The following is an 11,387-nucleotide window of genomic DNA, read 5'->3' on the forward strand; positions in this document are numbered from 1 at the left end:
TGCATAGTGATGTTTGTGGGTCCATGCAAACTCCGTCCTTGGGAACTTACCATTACTTCGTGACTTTCATTGATGATTACTCCATGCATGCATGGGTATATCTGCTTAAAGAGAAGTCCGAAGTATTTATGTGCTTCAAACAATTTCTGGCTATGGCTAAAAATGTCTCAAAATGTACTATGGACACCCTCCATTCCGATCGAGGGAGGGAGTATATGTCTCATGAGTTTAATGCATTTTGGGCTAGTCGTGGGATAAAACACCAATATACAGTGCCTTATACACCTCATCAAAATGGTGTTGCTGAGAGGAAAAACAGATCACTTACGAAAATGGCACCATGTATGGTCAAAAGTCAAGCTTTGTCGCATTCGTTTTGGCTTGACGCCATCATGTGTGCCACTTATGTACTTAACAGGTGTCCTATGAAAGCTTTGCAGTCTATGACTCCATATGAAGCATGGCATGATAGAAATCCTTCTATTGAGCACATGTGTGTTTCTGGTTGTTTGGCATATGGCACCACAAACGCAGCGCAGAAAATTGAATGTTAGTGCTATCAAATGTATTTTTGTTGGTTATAGTGCTAAAAGCAAAGGTTACAGGTTATATCATCCGCAAACAAAGCATACCTTGGTCTCACATGATGTTGTGTTTGTGGAAGATTCTGTTCAGCCCTTGCTGTCATGTACTAGAGACAGTAACGTAAGCTCACAACACATTTATGATAGTTTGTTGCTTTTTTCAGTGGTGGAAGTTCGATTATAAATTCCAATGAGGCAAATGTACAGCCTATGGGGATTTTTGAAAATGTTACAGATCATCCTATTACTGATGCAGATGTACATGATGTACTTGATGAGGAAAGGGATGAGAATGAGCAGGCTAGAGGTATGTCTAAATGGACGGTGCATACTTTGCGTGGTGACAATAAATTGGATGCACCTTTGTCTAGTCGTACTCGTTCAGGTTCTCGCCATGCATCTTATGCATCAAATTGTTATGCTTGGGCTATGTCTAGCTTATGTGATGTTGAGGAAACTCTGTCTTTTGATGAAGCACAGAATCCAAAAAATTGGATGGCTGCTATGCAATCTGAATATGATGCACTTATAGAAAATGACACATGGACTTTATGTGATTTGCCTCCTTGCAAAAAGGCCATTGGTACAAAGTGGGTTTACAAGTTGAAACATAAGTCGGATGGTGAGATTGATGGCTATAAGGCTCGACTTGTTGCAAAGGGTTATGCACAACAAAAAGGCATAGATTATTTTGCTCCCGCTTATCGTATGACTACTGTGTATTTCCTATGTGCATTGGCAGCACATTTTGGTTGGGATGTACATCAATCAGAAATTGTTATTGCTTTCTTGAATGGGGACATATTTGAGTAAGTTAATGTAACGCAGCCTTGCGGTTTTGTCAAGAAAGGACAAGAGGATAAAGTGTGCAAATGTAAGAAAGTTATGTATGTGTTGAAGCAATCTCCTCGTGCTTGGTATGAGAAGGTTGACACTCATTTGGTCAAACGAGGCTTTCGTAACAATCCAATAGAAAGCACATTGCATATAAAGCGTGAGGGTGATGCACTTCTCATTGTGGTTCCCTATGTGGATGATTTGTTGATTACTGGACCAAATGAGAGACACATTATTGAATTTAAGGCTGATTTGAATGTTACTTTCAAGATGAAAGATTTGGGGCTACTGCATCATTACTTGGGTATACAATTTAAGCAGTGTGATGGTGGTATTGCCTTATGTCAGACAAGTTACATAGAGACATTGCTATGTAAGTTTAGACTTGACGATTGCAAACATATTACTAGTCCCATGGAAGCAGGCATAAAATTGAGTCTTCATGATGCTGGTGATCATGCCAATGTCACTCCTTACCAAATTGTTGTTGGTTGCCTCATTTATGTATGCAATACGAGGCCGGATATTCAGTTTACAGTCTCACACGTCAGCAGATTTATACATAGCCTAGGGTCTAAGCATTGGAAGGTTGTCAAGAGGATTTTTTTCTACTTGAGTGGCACTTTACATCTTGGCTTGTTTTATCGGGGGATCATTGCCACCAGACTTACATGCTTTTTCGGACTCGGATTGGGTTGGTTGTTTTGACACACGAGTGTCCACGAGTGGTTTTTGTTTCATGCTCAGCAGTTCATGTATCTCATGGTTGAGCAAGAAGAAACCTATTGTGGCCACTTCTAGTGTGAGGCTAAGTACAGGGCAGTCATCATAGCTACGGTTGAGTGTGTATGGCTCAGACGCCTTATGGTTGATTTGGGTGTTGGTGGACACTTACACTGCCAACACTATCTACACTGACAGTCAGAGCGCATTGGTAGTTGCGAGGAACCCAAATTATTCATGCTTGCACAAAGCACATTAAGGAGAAACATGAGATTCTTCAAAAATAACTTTTTCTCTCAAGGCATGTGTCACACATAGCCATGATCAATGAGAAGGTATCCATCATTTAACAAGAATGAATCTTGTATCTTCCATTGTTGAACAAAAAACATGACATTTGCAAAATCAAAAACAAAATTGCAAAAAGAAGTCTTTAGGAGGAGGATGGGTGTAGGGCACACATCTTCCCATGACAGATATCCCATTAAGCAAGAGATCTTCAATGATATTTTATATATTTTAGATTAAGATATACTCTCAATGGAAGCATTATTAGCCTATAGTAAAATAGATATGAAGCACTCTTTTGGTCCTTCATAGGCCACATTGGCCAGTTGAAGAATTTGAAGAGTGTGATACTCTCTCTCTCTCTCTCTCTCTCTCTCAAAGTATGTTGTGAATAATATGAATAAGCTATTTGTTGTGGTAATGTATGTTGAAGAAAAGACTATCTCCATTTGTTTATTTATTGAGGTATTCATGTATGCCAATTAGGAGGTCTAGTAAGGACAATGATTTGAGGTTAAAGTGCCAAGAAGGGTAAGGGCATAGAACGATGATGGGTTTAGCGAGACTGAATGAACCTAGCAAGGGCACCAGCAAAGAGCGCATTGGTGTAGGTGGTGGGCTCAAGCTGCACAGAGTTGGAGCGCACATCATTGAACCCATCATGGGGGTCAGGACCACCTACTATGGCACCGACCACAACATTGGGATTGGGTGCAGCTCGACCAAACCAATGTTCAAACCCATATTCACATTGTCTCATTGTTGTTGTGTACATTGAAGGTGCCGACTCTGAAGGATCTATGGAAGCTCCCCTATGGTGAACTTGAAGTGGATAAGATGGTCCAAAACCTACCATGTATGAAAGATTCCAAGGATTGAGTCCCAAGATGTAGTCCACCTATATGCACAAATAAACTGTGTCAAATCACCTATTCAAAATGCGCTACTAATCGCATATTACGATCCGGTATGTCAATAACAAGCATGGGAAACCATAAGAACACAATTCAATTGAATGCTTGAGAAAACTACATCATTCCAAGGCAACAATAACTCCCATTTAGTGTGGGAAATAATTATTATTTAGTAACTCCAACCTGACATGTTTTGACGTGAGACCTTTGATCAAATTGCCACATTTTGTCATGCGAATTTCCAACTTTTTCAATTTTTCTCATCTTTTTGAATATTGTGCCAATATATCAGCATCGAGTAAGCAATTGGCACTTTCAATGTAGGAAAAGATTTATCCATTAGCAGCAATTATGGTTGCATAAGTTAGTTGATGGTGAATGTGATGTCATTATTTAATTTCACACAGGCAAATAGTTTGTGTTCCAAGTAGAACACCTCACCAATTGTTGCCAAAGTTTTAGTGAATTTCCAAAATCTATAGGGATGTGTATAGTACCTTGTCAAGGCCCTCGACGCAAGCTACTAATTATTTAGTTTTGATATTGGAGAGAAGAGAGGATCCAAGTTGTCACTTGCAACACTGAGAAGCAAATTTTCATTTTAACCCAACTTTTTACGATTTGGTTGTTTCGCCTCCGAAAGCCAAAGAAGCTACCTAAGAAACCAGAGGTCCTCCCAAGAACAACAAACTTTTGAGGGCACTCGCACCCACACACATATCTCTAATTTGATGTTTAATTTCATAATGCAAATTTAGAGAAGTTTGCATTCGAATTCTAAGCTAAATTTTCTCTCTAATTCGAGAAAACTCAGCTATTTATTCTTTCTTGTGGACATATATTATAACAATGTTGATTGGTAATCTTTTTGCTTACATGTTCTGCAATGATCTTCCAATTTTGTTTCAACCAGTTTTCAGCTCAAGCATCCCTCATTTTCGATGAGCTCACCCATTTCACATGCAAGAGACCTTAGTTTTAATTCTTGCTTGCTCAGCACCAAGTGCTCCTATGTGGTGAACCAACCTTCCAAGCAAGTGCTTGCCCTCACACTCGTGTGAGATAACTGAAAAACTCTCTTGTTTTCTTGAATTGCATATTAACTCGGACTCTGCAAACTTCCCCTGAAAAGACTCTGACAATTTGGTAGTAATCATTGAATCATCTCCAGATCTTTCAAGTATCGCAAGGTATTGTGAATCTATCAAGCATTATGCGGTAAAGTGTACCAGGAAGGCTGCATAGTAGAACAATGTTTAAACAGTATCGAAAGATTGGTCATGCAAGAAGTATGCAAGCACACACAGGCTTATATCGATCCATGAGAATCAAAACCCATGAGCACAAAGTTGTGGCAAAATGGGTACAAATGCAAGTATATGCACACGCGCATATCCAAACCACCTTTTGCTGGGATCTATTCACCGATGAATGGACATATGTGGATGCATGAGCATGCAGACATAATTACGCAAAAGTACGTTCTAATAATGGGTAGAGATGCAGGTTTGGGAGCACATGACATCCATGCTTACATACATTTGAGCACTCACCCAGAAAGAAAAATTCACTCTAGCCCTACTGTTAAGTTCCAAAGCAGCGTCCGCACGAAAAAATGGGCTGTACCTAAGCTGACATACACTCACTTCTAGGCTGTGTGAGGACACCACAACTATGTCAAGTAACATAAAAGAAGGCCAGATGTGATGGGTAAAAAAGCATTTTGAGGGTTGGGATCCAGGCTATGCACAAAATGCTCACAAATAAAGCATCAGATAAATTTAGATTTTGTGTTACCTGACCCCTGGCGAAGTCCAGTAGGTCTACTGTGGAGTAGTTCTTGTCTCCACAATTGATGGAGACAGTTTGGTTGCTTTGAAGTAGATAGGTTCCATAGATACCTGCCAAGAACGCCGCCCCACTGGCATATTGTGTATTTGCACCTGACCTCAAGTAAATCAAACCACCTGCTTCCAAGACAAGAATGCTATATAAGCTAAAAGGTAGAATCAATTCCTTTCACATTGCTGTTAAGAGAAGTAAATCCCTAGACATGGCCCATGGGTGCATCGAAATTGGACTTGCGGTGCACAAAACCAAACATATTTCAAACTGATGTGAGTCACAATTGCAAATCTGAACACAAAAAATCGATTTCTTAGGTATGAAACACTCCCCTTGATGTTTGTGAAATCTCCTATACATTTCTATAGGTACATAACCCGAGTCCTTAATTTGTCCTGTGACGAAGTGACAAAATATAAACAAAAGAAAAGGGTACTGTATTGAAGGCTTTCGCAAATTTCTGAAAAGGTTTTAACTTTCCACTTTTTGACAGGTTCTAATGAAAGGATGCCCTCTTAGAATGTATCTGTGGTCATACGTTTGTTTTTAAGCGCGCGCTATTTCTTGGTGAATATGATTTAATGCCACCATTGAGCTCAGAAAGAAATTTCACCTTATTGGCACACGATATTAGAATCTCATCATCTAAAACTTTGTAATGATAGTAAACTCTTTCAAATAAGGCAAAGGCTTAAACAATTTTAAGGATCTAGGTACATGTAAAAGAGACCTGGTGTTCTTGCCACACGAGTCAATCGATTGCCCGGAAGATTGACGCACATGAAGTTATCTGCCCTCCACTTTGCAACCTTGAGCGAATCTTCCCCTTCCAAGTACATCTACACCGTCAGTACCATCCCTGGACTATGAGCAACCATCAACAATTCTGGTGGCTGTATACAGAACAAAAAGCTATTTAAAATGATTACTTTGGAAAGCATTACTGCAAAGCCAGCATACTTGTTGTCCCAGCTGAACTCTGCAGTTTCGCAACTGGTCTGTAGACCATTACGAATATAGTGTAAGTAGCTTTGATCACTGGAACCTTTAAAAAGCCAAGCTGCTGCCCACAGGAGCTCGTCCTGTCAATTTAGCTTGTACTCAGCAAGTTATCAATGACAGACAAGGTTTTATAATTTAAACTACATTAGGAAGAAGCGATCAAAGGTCAACTTTGGAGGAGTTATGGAAGGCCAAAAATCACATGTCTATAACCTCCACTCAAATCAGAGATTGTATGTAGATGTTATAAAAGGGAGAAAATCATAAAATTGTCCACCTTTTTTTGGGAGAAAAGGGCATCCTTCGACCGCTTTTTACACCTCTCTTACACACCCACCGTTCTTTCAAACATGGCATGCACCTATTTGTCAAAATGTTAATCTCCATAATCTCAGAGCAAATTACAAGGCCCTCTTAGACCCTATCCTCTTCCTAGTGAGAGGTTCTACATCACTCTCAGATGACTATCAAAGGCAAAAGGCCTTCCATGTTGAGTGAAACAAGAGATGAGTCCCCTCATGTTTATGGAGGACTCTTACCACACCTAAAATTGAAACACCTCTCACGAGGGAACAGGGTTCATTATCACAACATTGTGTTGGATCTAGATACAAAAAAGAGGCAGGCAAAGGGGAGTCTCACAAACTCCTCAAATACAGTCTCAGCAATAATGAATTGAAAACTTAGCAAATACATAAGCTGAAGCTAAAAGGAACAAAACTTTTTAACCTGCTTAACAGTCTCTCTTTGGCATTGTCTGATTACAGAAAATCTGAATTGAGTACAGGCCTTGCGACGGGAGCCTACTAGACTAATTTCAAGAACACACTCCAACTAACTACATCATCCCAATAAGGTGAAGCATTTGAGATGTCAAAAACAACTGAAGTTTTGAATGAAACAACTTTAAAGACACACAAGAGGCTCACATTATATCCAGAATAGCTGCAATAAAAAGGGCACTCATTGGTGTACGATGCTCGATATAGGTCTGCAAAATGGAACAGCTGCAGTCAAAGTTTACCAAGTGTAAGTATCAAGAGTGTTTCCAGTGTTGCAAAGTAACCAACCTAGCTAAGCTTTCAAGTCTCAGAGTTAATCCAAAACTGCACACAGACAGCTCGTGAAAACTTTGACAAAAGTCAGAAGCACCATAAGAGGACTATGATCACAAATCTGTGCTGCAATTTTCATCCATGACATCATTCTTGATGCAGGAACAATGCAGTCATACGTTCTCATAACCCATTTTTCCCGTTTTACTCCCTCTGCCACTACAACGTCGTTCCTCAAGAATGGTCATCTCACACGTGAAACTGGTCACGCTTCAGCAACATAAAGACATATTTGAAAGAGGGTGTAAAACCTTCATACCCATAGTAGTGATATATCATAGTTTGTGTGCAATATCTACGCTGGCGTCGCACGGATCGGGTTGATGGTGAAATTGAGAAGCAGCTGAGGGGTTGAAGAAACCTTCATCGGAAGAGGCCATCTAAATCAGGTTTGAATCTGGCAACGACAGCAGCAATGACCGCCAAGAGCAGTTAAAATGACGTCATTGTGCAACTTGTAGTCGATGGTGGAGGAAGGGGATAGTAGTCGGTGGTAGAGGAAGGGGAGGTAGCTAGCGCAGTAGAGCAGGTAAAACTCGGGTGGGTAGATGGAAACAAATAGCACATGCAAATGGCAGTCAAATCACGGAGGAGCAGCATAGTAGTCCATTGACCTCCTCGGTGGCCCAAGCCCATCTTTAAAATGCCAGTGGTAGTGACCCCAGAGAGCGAGGACAAGGAGATGAACCAGACTAAACGCTTGTCCTCAGAAGAAGGTATTGTATCAAGACACTAGGATAGTACACACTAAATATCGGGTTACTTCAATTGGTATTGCAAGTTCTTGGTACTGGGTACTGCGGGTATTGCTGGGTACTGAAGGTACTTGGGTGCTAAGAACACGGAGAACTGATGATTCCTACGCTGAGCTAGGAAGGAGCCAAGCCAGACGCAAGGGGTACTAGATGCTGATGCTTGATACTGCAAGGCTAAGGACTGTGGATGCTTGGTGCTTGAGAGGCTAAATGATGGGTACTCACGGTTCTGGGTACTTGGTACTGCGGGGTACTGCTCGTCCCCTGCCTCTTCTGCCTTCTCTAGTGCCCAAAGGGCTTCTTTTTATACGTCTTTTAGCCACTCCCACCCTTAGTCCATCGCGCATCGGGCGTAATCTCCCCTTAGTCCATATCTTAGTCACTCAGGCACGCAGGCGTAGCAGAGAGAGCAAAACCGTAGAGGGGCAGAGAGGGAGGCCGGGGCGTGAAGCTTTAACTATGCCCGTAAAACTGCATCTAGTGGGCAATAAAACGTGTGCTACAGAAATCAAGAGAGGGTGATTAACCAGGCGCCCCTATGAGGGGTAGAGTCCTATGCAAGTTTATCAAAAAAGGCCAAGCACCCCACGAAGGGTACCGTCCCACGCGGAGTCTTTGTATACCGAGGAAAAAGCTCCAAAAAGGGGGTAGGTAATATAAGAAACGTAGAGGGTGTCAGAGAAAGACACAAGTCACCCCGGGTGTTTTTTTTCTTAAAAACATCACCTATTTTATTATGCGGACGAGAGGGTTTAGGAGATAAGTTTTGATTGTACAAAAGATGCTCAAGGCAAAGGCTCTCAATGCATGCATGTTGTCAGTCATGAGCCTTCTACTTCTACTGTAACTCTAACCTGCATATGGTTAGAGCTTCCGCACATACTTTGCAGTCAGCGAAACACTTCAGTTGGCTCTTGCAGGGGAGCAGCACTGTCACGCTTTCCTGAGGCATTGATCTTCACACCCATATGTTCTTCATCTCGGGGCAGGATTACATGGCATTACACACCACCTCAGTGCTCTATATACTGGATATGATTTTAAGCCCAACTTGAGAGTGAACAGGGTGGACACAGCCCATATTCAGATACCCTCAATTTTACACTTCACATTCATATTGTGCTATCTACTGCATCTATCTGATCACTGTTGCTGTTTTTCCTCTCTCTTCAAACTAAATAGTATTATGAACATGGCAATGTGAAAATCAGTTGGTTTATAGATAAGAATTTACAAAATTAAGAAAAGAAAACACAACTTTGTCATGTAAAATTCAATCTCAACAAGAATACATCTCCCAAGAAAGCCACATAATTTTCACAAGCCATTAACAAACCTTGGAAGCCCTATCAAGCAAAAGGGCCGAGTATTGAGTGTCATGTGCTTGATAGACAAGGGATGCAGAAGCAAGGGCAGCTGCTGTTTCAGCTGCAACCTCTGAGCCAGGACTTGTAGCATTGATTTGGAAGGCAATGCGCGGGGTGTCCATGCTCTCTGGCCTCTCCCAACATTCATGATCAGCTTCTGCATTGCCAACCTACACCCACAGCATGAATTACCACTTACCGCGTGGCCCACGTTCCGGCAAAAAGCAGGCAACCGTAACCAGTAAAGTCAAAACGCTACATTACAATAACTAAGATGGTTTGCACAAATGATATATATGATTGGCACACACAAACAATCTCGAATAATAAAATGCACATGGTAATTGAACATGAAGCACAAACTGATTTCTGTCCAAAGGAAAGAAGGAACAAATTACAGTCCTTATTTAAAACCCTCCATCATGCTAGGCATCTAGTCGTCAGTTTCTGTTTTCTCGGTGTTGTGGATTGTGGTGGTGTCATTTTACTCCATCAGAGTTTTGGCAGGGCGGATGGGCACACTTTTTTGGATGAGCAAGGTCCAAGCGCACACACACGCTCAAGAAGTGAAAACAGGCCCTACCATGAAATGGAGGGGTGAATAAGAGTCAAAGCGATGAATTGTATGAAAAAAACCCTCGATGAATGTCTCAAAAAATACCCCAAAGAATTAATGGAACAATGAAACACCATGAAACTAGACTACGACAATGCTCTGGATGTAGCTACCAAAGAGACAAGAAAAAAGATTGCAAGGAAAATATTAAGGAGCCTGGTACCTGCACCCAGAGGCGCAATGGGTCAACACTAGCCTTGAGCAGGTAATCAGTTCCCCACTTGATGGCAGCCCGCAGATTGTCAAGCTCACCAATGGCAGCAAAGGAGGATGTGTACTCCAAGGCCCCCCATGAAAGCACAGTGATCGTGAACGCCATGGGAAACCCAAACTTGACATTGTCACCTGCATCATAGTACCCTCCAACCAGGTCCACCTTTTCACCGATCAAAAAACAAGAACATCAACCCAGGAAAGTATAAAGTATGCATTGTCCATGCCATAAATGCATGTATGTGAGTTGCATGTATATGTGAAAGGGTAAAGAAACCCACATAAGCATAACACGCATTCATATATACGCAGAGAATGCGGATGGTTTTGCCTACCCAGAAGGCGAGTATTCTGACCAGACGATAAGATCCAACATCGTGAAGACAAATGTAACTTACATTGTAGTCGCCACCATCAAGGAGTGCGGAGTCGCCTCGCCACGTTACCCTCTGATCAGGTGGCAGCTTACCAGAGCGCTGACTTTCAAAGAACAAGATGCATTTCGAGAGAGCCTCACTGTAATTGAAGGTGCAAGCATTAATCAAGATGCATGGAGTTAAAATGAGAATGAACAATACTGTAACCATCCCTTAACCGAATGGGGAATAAGCATGCGATTACTAGAGCGGTGAAAACATTCATAAAACCCTGAGTGCAAACCCTTTATTATGGCTCCACATTCTGCAAAGAGGAGGCTGTAAAACCTTCGGTGGAAATGCAGCTGCAAGCTCGTATCGCGTGAATTGGGCAGGATGAAAGCGTCCAAGCGGTGAATCACGGGGACTCGGGAGAAACTCGACAAATCCATTAGCACGGGCCTCAGAATGCTTCTCCGCCTGCAAGTACAGCCCCTGCACTGGCTTTACGGGAAAGCTAACATTCGAACATTGTCAGACTTCCTTTTGGCCTGGCGATACCAAGCCTTAGGGTCATGCATCTTTTTGGCCCTACACGTGTGAAATGAGAAACATATTTTCAACAGTCAAAATTACGATTATTTGAAGTGCACATTACAAGGTAGGGGATAAAAGAAGTTCAATAAGGAGGCACAGACACTGGCAAGGATAGATCCAATTACGAAGTAGTTCTAATTTTGTTGCCCTCTCTTTATCAATTCCCATAAGTCAA

The 11,387-nt window shown here is 41.7% G+C and overlaps 1 protein-coding gene across 3 annotated transcripts; it reads right to left on the reverse strand.

Moving 5' to 3' along the window:
- Window positions 1–2,561: 2,561 nt before the first annotated feature.
- On the reverse strand, window positions 2,562–11,128 carry LOC147433315 (endoglucanase 18-like). Of its 3 annotated transcripts, XM_086492915.1 has the most exons (9): window positions 10,964–11,124; window positions 10,658–10,775; window positions 10,210–10,422; window positions 9,400–9,600; window positions 7,123–7,200; window positions 6,121–6,273; window positions 5,922–6,030; window positions 5,144–5,313; window positions 2,562–3,330 (listed from the first exon to the last, which is right to left on the reverse strand). In XM_086492915.1, the coding sequence occupies exons 1-9, from the start codon at window positions 11,065–11,067 to the stop codon at window positions 2,989–2,991; spliced, it is 1,488 nt and encodes a 495-aa protein (XP_086349041.1). In that variant the 5' UTR covers window positions 11,068–11,124; the 3' UTR covers window positions 2,562–2,988. The 3 variants fall into 3 exon arrangements, with proteins under 3 accessions (XP_086349041.1, XP_086349043.1, XP_086349042.1); XM_086492917.1 differs by lacking the exon at window positions 9,400–9,600 and having other exon boundaries at window positions 10,964–11,128; XM_086492916.1 differs by lacking the exon at window positions 7,123–7,200.
- Between the last annotated feature and the right edge of the window lie 259 nt (window positions 11,129–11,387).

This window comes from Adiantum capillus-veneris, chromosome 20, assembly GCF_014529385.1.
Source record: "Adiantum capillus-veneris isolate H3 chromosome 20, ASM1452938v2, whole genome shotgun sequence".
Classification (NCBI taxonomy): domain Eukaryota; kingdom Viridiplantae; phylum Streptophyta; class Polypodiopsida; order Polypodiales; family Pteridaceae; genus Adiantum; species Adiantum capillus-veneris.